This window comes from Sturnira hondurensis, unplaced genomic scaffold (genome assembly GCF_014824575.4).
Source record: "Sturnira hondurensis isolate 20B ecotype Veracruz unplaced genomic scaffold, ASM1482457v3 Scaffold0016184, whole genome shotgun sequence".
NCBI classification, from domain to species: Eukaryota; Metazoa; Chordata; class Mammalia; order Chiroptera; family Phyllostomidae; genus Sturnira; species Sturnira hondurensis.
In genome coordinates this window covers 145,497-167,185 of record NW_028088815.1, presented here as the reverse complement: position 1 = coordinate 167,185, position 21,689 = coordinate 145,497, and the positions used below count along the sequence as shown (strand labels likewise).

The 21,689-nt window shown below is 39.1% G+C and overlaps 1 protein-coding gene across 2 annotated transcripts in view; it reads left to right on the top strand.

Moving 5' to 3' along the window:
• The window catches only part of BIVM (basic, immunoglobulin-like variable motif containing), an 83,395-nt gene extending 76,202 nt beyond the window's left edge, over positions 1–7,193 (top strand). For both annotated transcript variants that reach the window (XM_037065779.1, XM_037065776.1), the window contains 3 exons: positions 4,663–4,863; positions 5,932–6,016; positions 6,558–7,193. In XM_037065779.1, coding sequence (XP_036921674.1) covers positions 4,663–4,863; positions 5,932–6,016; positions 6,558–7,145 — 874 coding nt within the window. In that variant the 3' untranslated portion in view covers positions 7,146–7,193. The remainder of the gene's footprint in view (positions 1–4,662; positions 4,864–5,931; positions 6,017–6,557) is intronic.
• The last annotated feature ends 14,496 nt before the right edge of the window (positions 7,194–21,689 follow it).

Here is a 21,689-nt window from a genome sequence, read left to right as displayed (position 1 = left end):
GTTTCCTTGAGAGTCCAGTTCATGTGCTCTACTTTTCCCGAGCTCTGGGGTCAGTATGCAGTGTGCAATTTCCATGTGATATGGAGGAGCCTTGTTGCCTCCTATATTATGTTTGAGACGAAAGCCAGACCATTGTCACTCCCAGTAGTCAGGGGCAATCCGTACCTTGGGATGATTTCCTTCATCTGGGCCTGGGTGACTTCTTGGCTTTTCTCAGTCCTGGTGGAGAAGGCTTCTCCCCACCCAGAAAAGGTGCAGACGAAGACTAAGAGGTACTTATACCCCCAGCTGGGTCTGACTTCAGTAAATCCACTTGCAGGTCCTCAAACGGCTGCCTCCCTGAGTGCTGTATTCCTGGCTTTATTCCTGGGTGCCCTGCCACATTGTTCCACACACAAATAACACACTGCATCCCTGCAGAGGCACAGAACGCAGCCAGATTAGGGAGGTAAAAGTACCTTTTTAACAGGCTTTCTAGGGACCTCTTGCCCATATGAGTGAGGCTGTGGCACTGCCTCACTAGATTGCTGGCTTGCCCCTGGAGGACATATACTTTCCCATCTGGCAACTTCCAATTCTCCTCAGCAGTTTTCCATCCTCCAGCTTGTTGTGCTCACTCTGTTTCGATTTGTGCCCCTTCTTTAAGGACACCCAGTACCCTGTCTTGGTTAGCAGTTCGAACAGCTGGTAAGGGCCCTCCCAGCACTGGTCTCAGGTTGGTACGGCTGAAAGGAGGTTATCTACACACCGCAGTAACACTGGGTCAGTCTCCTTCTCGGTAAATGATTTTAGATCTCTGGCCAGGGCCTCTCTGAGGGGAGTGGGAGAGTTTCTGAAGCTCGGTGGCAGTCTGTTCTGGGTCTAAGTCAGCTAGGCTGAGGACTATAGGTGCCTGTAACCCTGGTCTTTGTCACCTGCCAATGGCTTTTTCTTTTTCCTTTTCAGAGCAGATACAAAGCAAAATCTGAAACACAGAGTTCCAAAACAATATACAGGTAGAGGCATTCTCTTGCACCAATGAGTCCACTGGTGCCTCACAGAGACATGCTGCTTTGCCTCAGGCTGAAGCACTTGTCAGCCCCAATTGACCCTTCCTGAGTCCCAGGTGGCAAAGGTATTATTCTCCCCAACTGGCTACAGGTGACCTTTCCTAGGTCTTATAATACAGGTTTCTGATCAGAAACAGAACCACATGTGAGAAATTTGCTTTTTTCCCCATGAAACCAGAAAACAAGTAGTTGAGATTTCCTTTACTCCAGGTTTAAAACTTTCACATCTTTTATACATATTTCTACTTATCTAGATTTATCTATCATTCTTTTTACTCTTGGTTCCTCTGCTTAGGCAATCTGGTGGCTCCCTGCTCCCAGGAGGTATCTGGTTTCCTGAAGGACCCACTGCCCGGGCCGCCAGCATGGGCCTAGGAGGTCTCCACAGCTCACTCCTAGCTCAATCAAGGGGGCTTGGCTGGGGTAGCCCTGCTTGTCTCCTTGGTGACCCGTTTAGCAGGACCATGTGCAGGGGGCCATGTGGGCCTCTGCCACCTCCCGTCCCTCCAGCAGGGGAGGGTCACTGCCTGCCACCTTGCTGGGCAACTGTTCTGTTATACTGAGGCATATTTTAGAGAGGCCGACGACCCCTTTGAACGGGATCTCTATTCTGCCACCAGAGACCGGCAGGAGCCAGAATCTAGGTCACAGACCAGGGTCTTTGCTTCCCTGGGTCTGGCTGAGAGTTTCCAGAGCATATAGGGAAGGCAGACTGATAGGTGGCTCTTCCTCTTGCTCTTCTTTGAAAATGGGGGGGAGGGGCGTGTTTCTCTTGACCAGACAACTGAGACACTGGATTGTGCCACTTTTTGCCTACTGCTAGCCTTTCCTCCTGTCTTAGGCTTCTCACCTGCACACTGATGGCATGTCCTGCACAAATTCCTGCCAGTGGTCTATGTAAACATACTGATCTTGGTGTCCTGGCTTGCCTGTTACTATGAGGTAGACGGCCCTAATTATACCTAAGTTCAGTGTTCCTTCAGGGGGCTAGCCTACTCTAAATGTTGGCCACTCAAAGGTGCAAAGGACCTCTAACTGACTGGCCTTCATGGTTGGATCCTGGCCGTGGAACCAATCAAAGTTCAGCAGCATGCAGTTAGAATGAATGCAGAGGTAAAGAACAAGAGGAGCAATAGAAGAGTCGTAGAATTGAGGATGTTGCCTGATGTTCTTTTCTGCTTTCTCCTCCTAACTAGACTCTAGCAAGTCACACACCATTTAAAGTAGAGCTTTTCCCTGGCTGGGTGGCTCAGTTTGTTGGAGCGTTGTCCCATACACCAAAAAGGTTCAATTCCTGGTCAGGAACATACCTAGGTTGTGGTTTGATGCCCAATCGTAGAGTGTATGGGAAGCAACTGGTCGATGTTTCTGTTTCTCTCTTGTTTTCCTTCTTTTCTCTCTCTAAAATCAGTAAACATACCAGCTGAGGATTTAAAAATAAATAAATAAGAGTAGAGCTTTTCTGGGCCTTCAGGCTGTATTCAGCCCAGATGTACTTTGTTTGGACTACAGTGTGCTCTTCTTTAATTTTTGAAAATAGATTTTTTCTAAATATTTTATCTATTTGTTTTTAGAGAGGGGAAGAGAGGGAGAGAAACATCAATGTGTAGTTGGCTCTAGTGTGCCTACTACTGGGGACCTTGGCCTGCAACCTAGGCATGTGCCCTGACTAGGAATTGAACCAGAGACATTTTGGTTTGCAGGCTTGCACTCAGTTCACTGAGCTACACCAGCCAGGGCCTCTTCTTTAATTTTTATTGACTACCAACATTTAAGTTTGGGGAGATTTCACAGAAATTTTTGGATTTTCTTGGAGGAAAATGAGATCTGAAAATATTGGTCCCAAATCCCAGATAAGTCCCAAAACAGCTAGACAGGGTACAAATCTTTTAGTTTCATCATTGGGGCTTCCAACTTCCTATTGTGTGCCTCACACTTTAGCTAATGGCAGATGACATCTTCTGTCTTTGTGTTAAGTGCCTGCCCCTCTGGCGTTAAAGAGGGGTGATCCTTTTTGTTTAATGAGCACACAGCGTGTTGTGCTGATTTTCCTCACTGAAAATGATGAGTGCTTCAGAGATGAAATTCAAACAGAGTAGGGGGAAAATATGGGTATCTTCTCAGTGCACTGTTGAAAACAATACTGTAAAACTAATGATGAAAGATCTTTTTATTTTCTCCTCTTTGCATTTTGATCCTACAATGACATCTGTAGTTAGCCTTTTTTAGAGCTAGGTGGCACTCCTGCATTAGTGAAGTGAAACTGGCTGAGCCAGGGTATCTGAATTGCTAATACTGATAAGTATGTGAAACAGTAGAACACATGATGCAGGGGGGGTTTAGGTTCTGTTGAATGCATAGATTGGTGAAGGTTATATTTATGTTTTAACTATTATGCCATTCATTTTTTCAAATTGTATAAATTCTGTCTGTTGCCACATTATAAACCACCTTCAAACAGCAACTGTTACTGATTTTGCTCATGAATCCACAGTCTGGTCAGGCTATATCTAGATGTGTTGTCTCTGTTCCATGTATGTTAGGGGACAGCTCACCTGGACTAGAGGATTCACTTGACATGGCTCATACACATGGCCTGCAAGTGGTGCCATCACCTCAAACCTCATGCAAAACTGGACAGTTGGCCTGTGACCCTCTCTACTGGGACCTCTTTATAAGCTGAGCCTTCCTTAGAGTGTGTTGGCTGCTTCCAAGGCAAATTATCCAAGGGACAGGTTGTTGAAACTAGTCACTGAGGGCCTGGAGGAGAGTCACTTCTTTAGCCACAGAATCTGCCTGGCTCAAGTGAAGGGGAGATGGACTCAGCTTCCTGAAGGGGGAACAGTCAAAGAATGTGTGGCTATCTTTAACTTGCCATAGCAATTGATGTTCGTAATGGAAAACTGAAAAGTGAATAAAATACAAAGAAAAAATGATGAGCTATATTCTTGCTTAGAGCATTGCCTAGCACACAGTGAAATAATGTTGCTTAAATATCTTTAGTTTTTCACCCTATCCACTTTATGCATGTTTCCAAAATTGGGATCATATTCTATGTAGAATTATGTTCTGCGTTTTTAAAATTGAACATGTTCTTGGCATTTTAATATTTTATTAAATATTCCTGGATCCATTATTGTAGCTAACTCAAGGTATATAAATAATACACAAAGGTATATTTCCTCCATTTTACCTCTGAGAAACAGACCTGAAGAAGCTGAGACTTTTTTATGAGTATGGGCTTTGGAGGGAGATTGTCAGGGTCTGACTCTACCAGCCTGAGCTGTGAAATCTTGAGTAAGTGACTTCTCTTTGAGTTCAGTTTCCTTGTCTGTGAGGTGAGGACAATGATAGGCCTGTTCTCATGAAATGATTGGTGTGTAGAACAGTTAACACAGTGCCAAGCACAGAGTTATCTATAATCATTGTTTGCCATCATTATATATTATGGTTAATAATACTAAATATAATATTTGTATTATGTAGGTCATAGGATTTGTTTTGAAATTAGGACTGGAGTTTCTGTCTCCTAACTTTAAGTTTAGGTCTTTATCTGTAATACATCTACTGTAATGTTATTGCTTTATAAAGACTTGTTTCTTTTGCCTTATAGAGAATGGTGGCATGAAGCTCAGAAAAATAAGAAGATAAGACCTAATCCTTATGACACTAAAGTGAAAAAAAAGTTACGGAAACTGCAGCTTCCACCTGGCTTTCCTAACACAGCTGTTGCAGATGCTTACCTCAAACCTGTGGTGGACGACTCCAGGGAATCATTTCTGTGGGGGAAACCTGATCTTGACAGAATTAGAGAATATCCTTTTATGTAAAACATAGGAACATTGAGCCAAATCTGTGTTTTGATTTAAAACTTATGAAACATGAACTTGGATTTTCTTAATATTCCATTTGTCTAAGATATTCCTTTTAGTTCCTTTTTCTCAGTTTTTTTATTTTATGGTAAAATGCACATAAAACTTACATTTATATTCTTAACCATTTTAAGTGCACAATTCGGTGGTATTAAGACTTTCATGTTGTTGTGTAGCCATTAGCACCATCCATCCTCATAATTCTTTTCATCTTGTAAACCTGAAACTCTATACCCATTAAGTAATAACTCCTATTTCCCCTGGCCATTACCATTCTATATTCTGTCTCTATAATTTTGACTATTTTAAGTGCTTCATATAAGTGGAAACATACAGCATTGTTCCTTTGTGTCTGGCTTACTTTGCTGAGCAGAGTTCATCTACAAGGTTTATCTACATTGTAGCAAATATCAGAAGTTTTTTTGAAGGCTGAATAATATTCTGTTTACGTATATACCACATTTGGACACTTGGGTAGTTCCACATTTTAGCTATTGTAAATAATATCCTTAAAGAGGATCTTTATTTGAAATAAGTAGTATAGCATTCATAGATATAACCATGTACTTAAGTATTCTGAAAGAATGGAAGGGGAAATTAGGTTTTTTAAAATTACTTATATACCTCTCTGCGTATTTAAATAATTATTTGATTAGATATTCTAAAGTAATAGAATTGATCTAACTACAGTTCTTTTTCTTTCAAAGAAATATGTATGATACTTGCTTTTATTTTAGGGTAACCTTTTTTTCATAGTCACGAGTGTTTGATGTCCTAAAATGAGGGTGGGATGTGTTTTATCTTAGAGGATATTGAAAAGAACATAATGTCAGATGATTATATTGGAGTAATTTGTTTTGTTACTCCTAATTTTTACCACTTTTAATCTTTATAAATATGAAAATCTTTGGAGATATGGGGAATGGAATCAAGGATGGTTTTTTGGACCTTTTTATTTATCATTTATTTAAATATGTTTAGAAATGTGTATAAGTCTTAACTGCCTGCATATTTTGTCAGCGCTATTTTGGCTGGAATAGGACGAAGACGGATGAGTCTCTGTTTCCAGTATTAAAGCAAATGAATGCCCAGCAGGTAATCATGGCAGCTCTTTTCCTAGTTCAGGATAAAGAGTTACTCTTTTATTGTAGGGCATGTAACATACATTTTTAAATGATTTAATGAGAACAGAAGAAAACAATAAAAGAAAAATTGGACTTTGTCTTCATTTTCTAATGTCACCCTTAGGGCTGGACTTTGGTGTCCTTTTGACTCATTCTGATTTTGAAAAAAACAGTGTAATAATGGATTGTACACTGAGGTAGTTTCAGTTAAATATGCTTTCCTTTTAGTGCTATTTTTATTTTTTAACAAGTCTAGGAAGTGTCCAGTACAAAGCAATAATTAATGTCTTAATGCTCTTTAAGTCTATGGAGGAATCATACTGCATTAAGTATGATCTAGACACTAAAATTTACTGTTCTCGATTCATTTGGGAGAGAACTAGATTTTGAGAGAGAATGAATTAGTGTTCTCTGAAATGGACATTTAATACTAGTAAACAAAGTGGAACTCTCAGATTTGCTTTAGAAACTTTACTTGTCTGATTTATTTTTATTTTATTTTATTTTTTTAGACCCAGCTCCGAATTGATTCTTTCTTTAGATTAGCTCAACAGGAGAAACAAGATGCTAAGGGTATTAAGAGCCAGAGACTTAACAGAGCTGTGACATGTATGCTGAGGAAAGAAAGAGAAGAAGCCGGTCAAAGAGAAGCAGTTTCTGTTGCCATGGAGAAAGAATTTGAGTTCCCTGATAAAGCAAAAGTTAAGACCCAGAAGAGAAGCATAGCAAATAAATGGAAAGAATCATCAAGCCTGAAAAGAATGAGGCTTTCAGATTCTAAACGAGAGAGTAAATGTGGGTTTTGGGGGGAAGCCTACCTCTCGCAATCATCTGGTGCATCCTCAGGTGAGGATGCTGAATGTTTATCTTTAATGCATATGCAGCAGGGAAAAGCAGCTGGAGAGGCAAAAATCAGCTCTTCAGATTTGCAGAATACGAGGAAACCTGATTCTGTAAGGGATGGAGGCACCACCACGAGCAGCAGCTCTAGTGATGATGATAGTGAGAAAACAAAACCAGTCCTGGTGACTGCCAGATCTGTGTTTGGGAAGAAGGGGAAACTGGGAAGCACAAGAAGAAAGAAAAAAAGCCTACTTTAAATGTGTATTCTCTTAACACTTTGTAATAAATTCATTGTGAGGAAATAATAAATGTATGCAGTCTTTGAATTTAGTGTGTGGTTTTTAAAAATATGGATACTTAATTTGATATGTATTTTCAATGTGTTACATTGTTTTAATGTTTTCTATCATTGAATATTTCTTTTTTTAAAGATTTTATTTATTTATCTTTAGAGAGGAAAGGAAGGAGAGAAGGAGAGAAATATCAATGTACGGTTGCCTCTTGTGAGTACCCTGCTGGGAACTGGCCTGCAACCCAGGCATGTGCCCTAACTGGGAATCGAACCGCGATCGTGTGGTTTGCAGGCCTGCGCTCAATCCACTGAGCTACACCAGCCAGGGCTGAATATTTCTTTATATTCACAGGCTTTGTTCATGTTCCTGTTATTGTAAAATGTATAATGTCTGATCCTTTGTGACAACATTAAACAAAAGGAAAAAGGATTTATATTGATCGGTGCTCTCAGTACAGATCCCTCTGATTTTACAACCTTGATGAACAGAAAAATAACCTTACTTCTCATTTCACAACAGTGGCAGTTATGCCCAGCTGCATAAACTTGTTCCCCACTGCTTCCCATTTTCACTCAGGGTCCACTCAGAAGGACAGCAGGAGGGAGCCTCACTGCTGCAGCATACTTGAAAAGTATGTCTTCTGTGATTAGGAAACGTGAATGGGATGCATGATTCCACCTGTAAGCATTAACTTTACAGGAACGTCTGCACCATGATGTTCTGCTTTTGAAATACTTTGGTTGTCCCAAGCCGACTTCTTTGAAAATGTGTATAGGGCTCAGGGCTGTAGTTGAACTGGTGTAGGTGCGTTAACTTTAGGAGTGGCTTCCAGAGGTGGATTATTAAGAGAGCAGCCCAGCCAAGGTTAGTGTGTGATTCCTCCTGCTGAGATCTCTCAACAATAACTCCCAAAGTTGTGAATGCTTACTTAGAGGTAGAAATACTCTGAGGATAGTATTACTGTTACGGAACAGGGCCAAGGGAGGTACGATATACTATTACCAAAAGGGCCCCCATTAGGTTCGCATTGTCTGCCACTGGAGGGAAGACATCTCTCAATGCCAGAGATATGTGAAAAGGCAAGGAAATGTTTATTTAAAGCTACACAGACTTAAAGTAGTGATCTAATGTCTTCATTAAAATACCAGTCCTTTAGAATACCCACAGACACACACAGTCCTTCTCCCTCTACCCTAATTTGGGGAACCATATCTCAGGAAAAGAAGTAGATTCAGGCTCCTGGCATCATCAGCTGTGTTGCCGTCAGGATCTCCAGCTTTGGATTTCAGTTAACCCAAAGTCATGTGACACTTTATGGCCTACTGGCAAGAGTCCTTTCACCCTTCTTCTAGGCAGTCTCTCCTGCTTTCTAGGCCACGTGGCCAAAGGGAGCACCCCAAAGCCTCATGTTTCTCTTCTACCAAAGCTGCAGGAGTCCCCACTCTGGCCAAAACTGCGTGGTTCTCTCCATGGCTGCCCTGTCTGGGTTTAAATCCCTGCGCCAATCTTCCTTTGTATCCCCATTTCTGACTCCTCCTACAATCAGTTACACACCTGCCAGCATTCCTGTAGTATTCCGAGTTTACTGGGCAGCCATCGTGAATCTGGGAAAGTGTGGCTCCATGTAATGGAGCCAGTCATCTCCAAGCTGTCATGCAGGCACTGTAACCAGAGGGACCTGCCCCTCCCCCCCAGTTACATCTTGGGTGGAAGTCCCATCCCCCTGGCTCAGAGCATGGCCACAGCTATTTAACATATCTGTGCAACCAGTTAAAGGTTATAGATATGTTAAATGACCATGCCAGGGGTTAGCTGCAAAGCTGTTGCTGTACAAAACAGCTCTGCATGTTCCTGCTCCATGTGTCCCTTCTCCCAACTCACACCCGTGGTGGGGGAAGGGGTGAGGACATCCTATATATCTATTTCCTGGACACCCTAAGTTCTGGACCCCATTCCAAATCCCTATTTGGGGCCCCCATCTTGGCTGCACACTGTTTCATTACCAATTACTTTGAGCTTGGGTTCTTTGGTCTTTGGGTTGTTTCCATCTGTGTCTTTTTGGCATTTTGGTATTTCTACCTTTCTTGATTTCCTTCCCCCAGTCTTCAAATACTGGTTGAAAATCTTTGCCAGTGAAAAGCAAATACAAATAAATAACCTTCAACAATCTTTGAGTGATGTTTTTATATGCTCTTGTTTATATTTACCTTTCAGCCCAACTCCCCAAATATTAGGACTACAACTGCTGTTTCTCCTTGTCCATTATTTCTCTCTGATTTGAAATATCTCTTCTGCTTCTGTCAGTTTCCTCTAGCAGCTTCCTAATGTCAACAGTAACTTTCACATAAATACACTCAAATCTTTTCTTAATGCTTCTATTTTCTGGAGGTATGTGAAGAAGAACACCGGGGGCGGGGGGTTGGGGGTAAATTAACTTTTATGTTATTCTCAAGAAATTAATTTTGTTGCCTTTGATCAGTACTTTACATTTGTTTTTTGCTTTAATAATTGGCATGAAGGCTAAATTGCTGTGACAAAGATGTTCATATACAGTGGCCTCAATAACCTGGAACATTATTTATCTCTTACTTAACAGTCTGGCCCATCTGAGCTGGTAATGCAGGTATGTACCATGAGTCATTCAGCTCTGAGGTTCAGTCATTACTTAAGCAGCTGTCTTGCTTAAGTGGTCTATACTGGGTCACTGTTACATCTGCATTTCTACATGCTGGAAGAGGAAAGAACCAAAGTCCAGGGTTAGCAGAATGTCTTATGTTAAAGGTGACTAGAAAAATCACTTTTGCTCCTGTTCTGTTGACCTGAAATGTGCATAGTCTTCAGAATACTCTAGAAATACTAAAAAGTGTTATTTCTACCTGGGCCATCTACCCAGGAAGAGGGGAAAAAGAGATATACAGGACTGTTAGTACCTTATGCCATATTTACAGTGTTTATAGAACAGTTTGATGATACATACTTTTTTTCTTTTAACCCTATAACCAAGATGAATTTTTTTACAAGGGAAGAAATTAGCAATGTTAACCATTTTTACCAAATTCACTCATCTAGTAGGAAGATGTGGCCTAAGCCTAAATCTTCTAACTTGAAATTCAAAGTTCTGTTTTACCTCTTAAGTAAACTGCCTGTGTAAAACAAAAAGTAGCAAAGCAAATTTATCCTCCTTCAAAGCAAATAGGTATAACTTATTTAGGATGCTGATTATCGTATACAGTTTTTATAAAATTATCTTTCAGCTCATTAATATTTAGCTATCTCTACATTTGCTGTTAAAGAGCTCATCTATTGAGCACTTAATTTCATTTATTATATTTGACTCATTTTTATAGATTCTAGTTGTCTGGTGTAATTCTTGTCATCAAATTTTGAACATTTTAATCACTATTAGTTTTCATTTCTTTTTTTAGAGAGAGGGGAAGGAGAAAGAGAAAAACATGGATTGGTTACCTATCATATGTGCCGCAGCTGGGGACTGAACCCACAACCCAGGCATGTTTCCTGATGGAATCAATCCGAGACCCTTTGGTTTGCAGGACAGTGCCCAACCAAATGAACCACACCAGTCAGGGTAATCATAATTACTTTGAAGTCTTTGTTAACTCCAATATCTGATTTACCTGTTGGTTTCTATTATCTCTTTCTTGGTATGACTGTTACTGTACAAAGGTCCAAGGTGGGGTGCAATATTTGGCCCATGGAGGGATGCCAAAAACTGCTACAGAACCACAGGGGCCCCTCCCAAGGGTGGTATACTAATACCTACTGGGCTCGTCTGTCCATCGCCAATTGGAAAGACATCTCTCAATGCCAGAGATTTGTGAAAAGGAAATGTTTATTTAATGCTATTCAGACCTAATGCCTTCAGTAAAATATCAAAGTCCTTTAGGGTATACATCTATGTGTGCGTGCGCACGCGCACGCACACACACACACACACACAGCGCTCCCTTCTCCCCCTGTCCTAACTCCGGGTACCGTAAATCAGGAAAAGAGCACATGTCCATTTTTCTAGCCTGCTGGTATCGTCAGCTGTGTTGACTGTCCTGGCAGGATCTCCAGTTAATCCAAAGTCATGTGGCACCTTCCACTGGCAAGAGTTCTTTGTATCAAGTTCCAGTCAAAGTCTCTCCTGCTTTCCAGGCCACTCGAGTGACCAAAGGGAGCGCCCCAAAGGCACATGGGCCTCTTCTACCAAAACTGCAGAGGTCCGCAGTCCACCAAAAGTGTGTGTCTTCCTCCTTCACCTGGCCGCAGGGATCTCCATTCTGGCAAAGCTATGTGGTTTTCCCTTTCAATCTGTTGAAACCGCGTGGCTCTCTCTCAATGGCTGCAGGGGTCTGGGTTTAAATTCCTGCACCAATCTTCCTCTGTACTGCTATTTCCCACTCCTCCCACAATCAGTTACACCTGCCAGTATTTCTGTATTATTACAAGTTTACTGGGCTGCCATTGTTAGTCTGGGCAGGTATGGCCCCATGTCCTAGAGCCAGTCCTCTCCAAGCTCCCACACAGGCGCTGTAACTCGGGGGATCTGCCCCCAGTTACATCTTGCGGGGGAAGTGACTTCATCCCCCTGGTTCCAAGCATGGTCACAGTTATTTAACATATCCAAGTGACCCGCCAAAGACTATAGATATGTTAAATGATCATGCCATGGATTAGCTGCAAGGCTGTGGCTGTACAAAACAGCCCTTCATGTTCCTGGTCTATGTGTCCCTTCCCCCAACTCACACCTGTGAAGGAAGGAGTACGGACATCTTATATGTCTCTCCAATATTCCTATACACTTTGAGTTCTGGACACCATTCCAAATCTTTTTTTGGGGCACCCCCCCTTAGCTGCACCCTGTATCATGACTAGTAGATTTTGACAAAATGCTGGACATTGTGTGTTAAAACTTGTAGATATTCTGGATCTTCCATTTGAGAGGATTCAAGAAGGTATTATGGCAGGCAGCACAGGAGAACACCTTACTCTGATCAGCACTGAGTGAATTCAAGCCTGGTTAGCAGTCTTTGTAAGATTCCATCATGTAGTCCTCCACCCCCATTTTCTTAAAAAACAAGTTTTGAGGGGTACCAATGGACAGCCAAGTGTTTCTTTTCTTTTGAGCTTTACTTTTACCCATTTTATGCTTGGAAACAGCATTTTTTCCTAAGTATCTTACTGAGCAAATATTTTGAGTGACATGTCAGGCCTATTTTTCTGTCTCTGGGATCTTGGAGCTCCCAATTCCTAGCTGCCTTGACAGCTGTTAACACTATTCTTTTGTCTTCCCAGTTGGCATCCTTTCATGTTGTCCTGTGTTTGTCTTCTCAGCCTCTTTACACCATTAATCAGCAGAAGTGTGGAATTTATGTTTTTCTCAGCAGCTCTCATGCCCTTGAGTGTGCACACATGCCTGCACCTATGTTTAAAATCTGCTTTTCTAATTCTCAGTATAAGCAGAGTTATCAACTACATAAAACTTGAGACAGAATTCTCTGTACTTTTTAAATGGTGCAATATAATTGAAATTATCCTTGTCATCATGTCAGTTTAGATTACTGATTTTCAACCAGTGTACCACCAGAATTTTTAAAACATGCAATACCTGACTAGGGGCACTTGCCCTTTTCCTCTTAGATTTTCAAATAAAAAAAAATGGCAACAGCCAGTACAACTATAGCCACCTGTTCAGAGTGAATCAAAATTATACCTATTTTTTGTCAGATTGGCAAAAATATAAAATTTTTTTGGTAAGCTGAAAAATTTAGTAATTGATTTATGTATGCCACAGGATGAAAGAGGTTGAAAATTGCTGGTTTAGATGATTTAGAGACTCTGTCTCTTAAGAAATCCAGCAATGAGTGTACACCAGTGTTCATAGCAGCACTATTCACAATTACTAAAGGTAAACCAAGTGTCCATCAACAGATGAATAGATGAACAAAAAGTGTTACACACATACAGATGGATAATGTTATTCTTCCATAAAATGAAATCCTGACATAGGCTAATACAATATGGATTATCCTTGATATCATTATGCTACGTGAAATGAGCCAGACACAAAAGGAAAAATATAATTCCATATATATAAGGTAGAGAATAGGTAAGTTCATAGAAACAAAAAGTAGAATGGAGGTTATACCATGGTTGGGGGAGAGAGGAGAAAGAAGGGTTGTTATTGCCTGTTGGGTAGAGTTTTTTTTGGGGGGTGGGATATGATAAAAAAGTTCTGGAAATAGTAATGGACATAACATTGTGAATATACTGAATTCCACTGAGTTGTACACTTAAAATGGTTAAAATTGTGAAGTTTTAAGTTATGTATGTTTTGCCACAATAAAAATTTTTGAGTTTTTACTTTAAAAAGTATGACTTTGAAGATGACTTACATGACTTTTTGCAATGTACCTTTTTACATGTAATTCTTTATATACATTTTTCTTTTTAAATTGAATTTATTGGGGTGATGTTGGTTAATAGGGTCGTATAGGTTACAAGTGTACATTTCTATGATGCATGATCTATATATTGCACTGTGTGTCCACCACCCAAAGACAAGTCATCTTCCATCACCAAATATTTGACTCTCCTTAACCACCAATCCCCCACCCCTTTCTTCTGGTATCCATCATGCACTGTTGTCTGTGTCTCTGAATTTGTTTTATATTCTTCATATTTTCCTCTAGGCATTGTAAAGCTCATTTTTTTGCATCTAGCTTATCCAATTGAAATTTATGAGATATAGATATAAATTTATCATAGCATCATTTATTGTATTCTTTTTAGCACTGATTAGTGATCTTTTTTAATCACATATAAAACTCATGTGTAATTTTTTATAACAGAAAGAAATCCAGCAACGAGTTTAAAAACTCCTTTTTAAGTACCTCTTTGAGAAAGACAGATGAATTTTATTCACCAAATGAGTCTTCATTCTTGTTTTAAAAAGGACCAAAAAGAGTGTCCTCTGCCCAGAATTAACTGTCTGGGAATAAGTTTAGGATTTTGCAGTTTCCAGACTTCTTTTAACGTACCATATGCATCCCACAGATATATATTGTATGCCTTTTATAGCCCTGTTTTATAGGTGAGGAAGCCATGAAACACACTAAATAAATGCTGATAACAAGCTGATTATTGACAGGGATAACCAAAGTTGGCTCCCAGGCCACTAGTCCCATCCAATATGTTAACAGTACATCAATTCAACTTTGTATACTTTATGGTATGTGAAGTATTCCATAGTAGCTTCTGTATTCACAATCCTAAGTGAATAACCTTACAACATTGCTTGATTTTGTTGCCTATAATTTTGTACTATTAAGGATATTTTTATTAAGAATATAACTAGCATATGATGAAATAAATCAGATGGATAAAGGACAAAAACAGGATTTCACTCATGTGGAATATAAAACCAAAAAGTAACAAATGAATTAAAATAAAAACTCAGAGGCAACAGAATGGTGGTTAACAGAAAGGAAAGAGGGTAAGGGGAGGGCAAAGTGGGTAAAGGGGGTCAAATACATGGTAACAAAAGGAAACAACTTCAGGTGGCAAGCATGCAATAGAGGGCACAGATGTTGAATTATAGTGTATGCCTGAAAATTGTATTATTAACTAATATAACCCCAATAAACATAATTTTAAAAACGTGCAGTGAAAGCCAGCTCCCTAAGCAGCCCCAGGCCCAGAACAAGCAGCAGCCAGCTTTGAATCATAGTTTGGCTTGCCTGGAAACCTCCAAGCCCAGCACAAGTAGGAGGCACCTGCAGGTTGCTTTGTTGCACAGGCTGGGTGGCCCTGGGCAGAACTTAGGTGGTAGCTGATCCTGGCCTGCAGCACCTGGGAAAGCCCAGAGCCTGCATATACAGTGGGTAGCTATAGACTGTGTTGGAGCACCACCTATCTGCCCCTGCACAGCTAATCTTCCATGGAGGGTGGAGGTTGATGGTCAGTGGTCACAGCCAGTTCTTGCAGCTGACTGGCCTGGGTAAATCCATCCCATTGACCTGCCAACAACAGTCAAGGCTGAACTACAAGTGGAAAGTGTGCTCAGCCCACATGAAGGGTGCATCTTGAGTACTTAGCTTGAATAACAGGGAGACAATGCTGCTGAACCCTATAGGACCCCTACTACATTACGCCATGCTACCAAGACAAGGAGTCATAGCAGCTCTACTTAATACATAGAAACAAACACAGGAAAGCTGCCAAAATGAGGAGACAAAGAAACGTGGCTCAAATTAAACAATAGACCAAAACTCCAGAAAAAGGACTAAACAAAGTGGAGATAAGCAGTATATCACATGCAGAATTCAAAATACTGGTTATAAGGATGCTCAAGGAACTTAGTGAGGACCTCAACACCAGAAAAAAGATCTGGTCAGAAATGAAGGATTCACTAATTGAAATAAAGAACAATTTACAGGAAATCAGCAGTTAGAGTGGATGAAGCTTAGAATCAATACAATGATATGGAACTTAAGGAAACCAACAACACATACACACACACACACAAACAACCATTCAGAAAAACAGGGAAAAAAAGAATAAAAAAATGAGGATAGTGTAGGGAGTCTCTGGGAAAACTTCAAGTATACCAACAATCACATCATAGGGGTGCTAGAATGAAAAGAGAAAGAGCAAGAAATTGGAAATATATTTGAAGAAATTATGAAAGAAAACCTCCCTAATTTGGTTAAGGAAATAGATGTGCAAATGCAGGAAGCACAGAGTCCCAAACAAAATGGATCCAAAGAGGCCCACACCAAGACACATCATAATTAAAATGCCTAAGGTTCAAGATAAAGAAAGAATCTTAAAAGCAGCAAGAAAAAAGTGGTTACCTGCAGGGGAGTTCCCATAAGACTGTTGGCTGAAACAACTTTGCAGGTTAGAAGGGATTGGCAAGAGATATTCAAAGTCATGAGAAGCAGGGACCTACAACAAAGACTGCTCTGCCCTGCAAAGCTATAATTTAGAATGGAAGGACAATAATGAGCTTTCCAGACAAGAGAAAACTAAAGGAGTTCATCATCACCAAACCATTGTTATATGGAATATTAAAGGTACTTATTTAACAAGAAGATATGGAAAACTATGAACTATAAAATGGCAACAAATACAAATCTATCAACAATTGAATCTAAAGTACAAACTAAGCAAAGAAAAAGAACAGAGACAGAATCATGGATACAGAGAGCATTTTGATGGTTGCCATATGGAAGGGGTGTTTGGGGATATTGGTGAGGGGATTAAGAAGTACAAATTGGTAGTCACAAAATAGCCATGGTGATATAAAATACACTGTAGGAAATGGAGTAGCCAAAAAACTTATGCATGTGACCCATGGACATGAATAATAATGTGGGAATTGCCTAAGGGAGTGTGGGGTTGCTGGGTGGGAAGGACAAAGGGGGAAAAAGTGGGACAATTGTAACAGCATAATCAATAAAATATAATAATAATGTCACCTGTCCAGAAGAAAAAATATTTACAGTGAAAAGGGACATTTATATCTACCCTTAGATGTTCCTTTGCATGCACATGTACAGGTTAACAGGTGGACAGAACCCTCAGTCTTCCTATTCTGAATAGGAAGGAATCTTGGTAATATGATTCCTGCATCCAGAGCCCAACTTCACACATTCAAAAACATTCTGGTGGTGTTGTCTGAATCTAAAAATGATGCTTGCACCCAGGCAGGTGACATGAAAAATACACAGCCTGTGCCTCACAGAATGCCATAACTAAAGAATCTTAAATAACTCTTGGCATCAAAGCTATAAAAATTGATCACTTCACCCAAATAATCTTCAGTCACTTGCAAAAATGGTTTCTACTCACCTGTTTACCCTAGCTGTGTTCATGAAACACTCACATGGAATATTCCACTGTTCTTCAGACCCCTTGCTCACAGGCGATCTAATCTCATTGCTGTACAACTGGAGGCTCTGAGCTGCAGCTGTCACGATCCTAATCCCTTCTGCAAAGACTCGTTGCCAGTGTGTACAGTAGCAAACTGCGTGCTCTGGTGCTGGCCTTTCAGGCACCATCAGAGGTCTCATCAGAAACACAAAAAAAGTCGTGGATAATACTCTTTCCTGAAATTCTGCTAACTGGTTTCGGTATGTCCAGATTTAACATTTAATAAATTTCACCTTCAATTTTCACATATATAGTATGTGAAAATTACTGTCAACTTTCACATTTAAAATAAAGGCTGCTCTCCTTAATAGAGGAGAAACTGAATTGGGAACAAAAGGTGTGACAACTTTTGCTGTTGTTTAGTCATGTGACCTCAAAGGTATAATTTAATCTTTGGTTTTCCTTGTTTGTAAACTGGAGGGGAAGTAATTTGTCTTCTAATTTACTACAAAGAAAAATGTGGTAGCTCTGAAAAATGTTTTGGGATCCTTGAAAAAAAGGAGTGCTATGTAAATCCATGGTGCTACAGTGATTATTATATCAATCGAAATTGAGATGTAAGACATCGAATTGTTGCCTTCCAAAGTTGGAATAACAGCTCATTTAAGTTTATGCACATGATATGCTCTACTTGAGAGGCATAAAATACTTTTATTTCTTCAGTTTTAAATATGTTTGCTGAGGTGGTATGGATTTTTTAAAGTAGAAGCTACTGAGAAACCCATTTGGCAGTTGGGCTACGTGACATTGGGTATGTGCTAATGACATTGGGTATGTGTTATGGGAACAATGTGAAGTTTGAATTTATTGCTATGTAGAAAGCTTTATTTTAAATTACTACTATGGTTTTTACTACACTGAGTGAAACCCATTTTTCTCCCAGTGTTTTAATCAGGATTAAAATATTTTTAATCCTCTTTTAGGATTGCTATATAACTAGTTAATGTAAAGATGATGTCTTTCTTTGTGATAACTGAGATAGTCTCTGGTGAAGAATGTGTTTCTTCTCTAGTAGCTTCTAAAATTTCTGATTTTGAAGGCTTTGTTCAAATTTTGATTTGTACTAGTGTTTCAATGGTATTTCTTAAAGTGTGATTTATTAATATATGATTTTAATATAATTTCCCTGCTATTTTTAAGTTGAAAAAATTTAGGTAAATATAAAAGCATTCAATACATTTTGAATTAATTGCTACCATTTGATATTTTAATGTATTATTTGCCTAGTTTCCAAGAAATTATCAAGAAAACATCAGTATATAGTCATCCATTAGTTCATCACTTAATGGATTTGGAAGCTCAAAAAGGTAAATAATTTTATGTTTCTTTATGTAATTTGACCAATTAGAAGATGGCAAACAACAGAATGTAAAAGCTTGCTTTTTCAGTGTTTATTAATGTCTTAAATGGAGCTAGGACTTTTATCAATTGCATATTATATCTTGGCTTGTGTTTGTAACCTGTAAATATCTCAAATAATATTTAGTGTTTACTGTTATACCTGATGATGTGTTAGAGGTAATTTTGAAGAAAATAAATACATAGACTTGCTAAAGTACTTACTTTTTAATCTGCAAAAGTGGAATAATTTTTCCCAAGTGCTATACACATAATTGTGATCTTTGAGTTATTTCATTTCGGATAAGTAGATTGTAAGAGAGATAAGAAGTCATGTAAAAGTACAGGTTTTTACTAATGCTTAGATGAAAGATGATTTTAGATTATAAATACATTTCCAGCTTTTGTTTATGGTCCCTCTGAGGTATTAATTAGAGGCAGATACATCATTCAATCTGACCTCTTGGTGAAAGGAGAATTTAGATTTCAATTCTATTACCAGCATAGTTATTTAGATGGACACACTATTTTTACATCATCTTAAATAGTGTGTCTTTGTCTGGATTATGTAATATAACTCTCCCCATTATTTTGGTATATTTGGTACATACACTCTTGACATGGACTAAAAGAATTATTACCATGTTTTTATAGTATAAATTTAATTATTTTGGCTTCTTTCTCTCTCTCCTGTATCTTCACACTGTGGGTCTTCACTAAGAAGTGTACTCCTGTTTTTCCTTTCTTTAGGCATACCAGGACCTTACATAGGTGAGCTTATCTCCAGGCCATGAGAGCTGGGTGTTTGCCCAGTTGTTGGCAATTTGCATGGCTTGAACATTAATGATTTTACTGTAGTGATTTTTGTAAACCTAAACATTTAAAGTTGTAATCACTTAGAGAATCCAGCTATTTAGCTCTTTAGATGATTTGAATGAAGCAGCAATGTCTGTGTAGTTTATGAATACAATTACATCATTATCAGCAGTGCTTGGTATCAACTGTATGTATGATAATTTGGCAAATTACAAAGGAAACAAAAGAACTTCAGGGTAAGGCTAAGACAGAACTAGTATTAAAATATTTTACAGCATGAATAATCACATCCCATAATCATGTATATGGCAAATTAAAGCTTTAAAAGCATGTTCACAGGAGAGTGCTTAGGGGATTAAGTGTGTCTTATTGGGTAGAGTCAGATGGCATTTTGTTGGAAAGACTCACTAACCAGAGGAACACTCAGTTCTCAAGTACTAAAGAATGTTGACTTGTCCTGTCCTCTTTTATACTTAGTATCATGCGCTAGGATAGGATGAAGCCAACCCATAGCCCAGTACTTCTATTTCTATATTGGCATGAAGATCCTGAATTGCAAAATGTCACTTAATTAATTCAGAGATTAAAGTTAGGACTATGGTGGATGCAAAAAATTACAGTCTGTGATTTCTAATGCTAAATTAAACTGTTTAAAACCTCATCCACATTAGCTATTCCAGATATCATATGATGTCTATCTCTTGCCAAAGCCACTTTTCCAGTTGTTAGCATGGGTAGCTAACATGTGTTATAAACTAGTGGTGTGCTCCTTAGGATCTGCACCCTTGGAGCAGGTTCATCCTAACTCAAGGCTCAGTGATTCCTGTGGACAATAACTCTTAAATTTGTAACTTTCATGTGCTTCTTTGACACCTACATACTGTCAGTTTGGCTCCTTCAATAAAAGAGATGTGAAAATGTGATTAAACATACAAGAGTCATATTGGGAGAAACCTTATAGAAGTAACCAGGGAAACCTTCAGACCATGATGCATGTCTGATACCTGTTAGAGGAGAGAGAGAAGAACAGGTGGGGTAGGAAGAACCCCAAACTGCAGCACAGTTCTGAGAAAGTTTTTGGCAGGCTGATGGGGAGTCCCTGAGCAAAAGGTGCTCCCTTTCTATAAAGGGAGTATCCTTTATGGAAGGGGAAATGGGCTGTCTTTAGTAGGCAGCCTTAGGGGGAAGCGTGGCCTCTGAGGAGTGAAAGGGATAGCGGTGGGCACTATTGGGCGGTTGTGTTCCCCATAGCAGGTTTTTAAAAAATCTGAGTGGCATACCTCTATGGCTGGCAATTCATGCCACCTATTTTTAAATATACATTAAAATAGTTTTCCTTTGCCAATTTGCCTGTTTCCCTATATTTTATATCTCAGTTTATGCCACCCTCACTTCCCTGGCTACCCAGAAACATGGAATCATGTTAGACTTTTTCCCCTTTCCTCACATCCTTCATCATTGAATCTCATTGATTTTACCTCATATGTTTTCTACCCCTCACCACCTGTTTTCAGCATCAACCTTGATGCAGATCTGTATTATTTCTTCCCCTGATTATTTTAATTGCCTTCTAACCGGCTGTCCCACCCTGGGCTAGCTCCCTTTCTTTATCCTCTCTAGTTTTCTTCATAGCCTGCATGATCTTTTAAAAAATTCAAATCTTGCCATATTTGCATTCTGTTTAAAATTATTCAGTGTCTTATTATTTTTTATAGGATAAAGTCACAACTCCTTAGTGTGTCATAATGTGTTTTATCTCATGCTACTACCACAACTTACTGTACTTTCTAGTTCTCAGTTTCTCAAATTGAAAAATTGGTAGAGTCTTTTTGCCAGAGGGCTTTTATGCATGTTGTTTCCTATGTATGACATGTATTTTCCTCTCTTGTTTGACTCACACACTCATAATCATCAAGGCTCTGGTCATTCTTTCTTGAGTTCTCTGAGGGATGGAATTTTCTATTTGAGTTAATCAGTTAAGTCTCTATTATAGCACTTATAGCTTTTTGTATTCATAGTGCCTAGCTACTCAATAAATCAGTGAATTAATTAATTAAGTATAACTGGCTAGACTTAAAATTTTCTCATTGGCGATGATCTTGTCTTTCTGGTCACCAGTCAATTGAGTCTTTTCAGGACTAAGTATAATTTATTACTTAGTGATATCACATAAAAATCTTTCACAAAAATCTTCATAATCTTTATAGAGTTGGATTATTAGCTTTTAGAAGCAACATTTTCTTAACATACAAAGAAGAAAGTTCATTTGAGTAATTCTACTGCTCTTTAAGAAATATCAAACTACAGTCTGAAGCAATATGTTTAATATACCTGTTAGAGTACCATAACACATATAATTACTAAAGTGAGAATTATTCAACACACGAAAGTAACCTGAATAAATATTATATATGC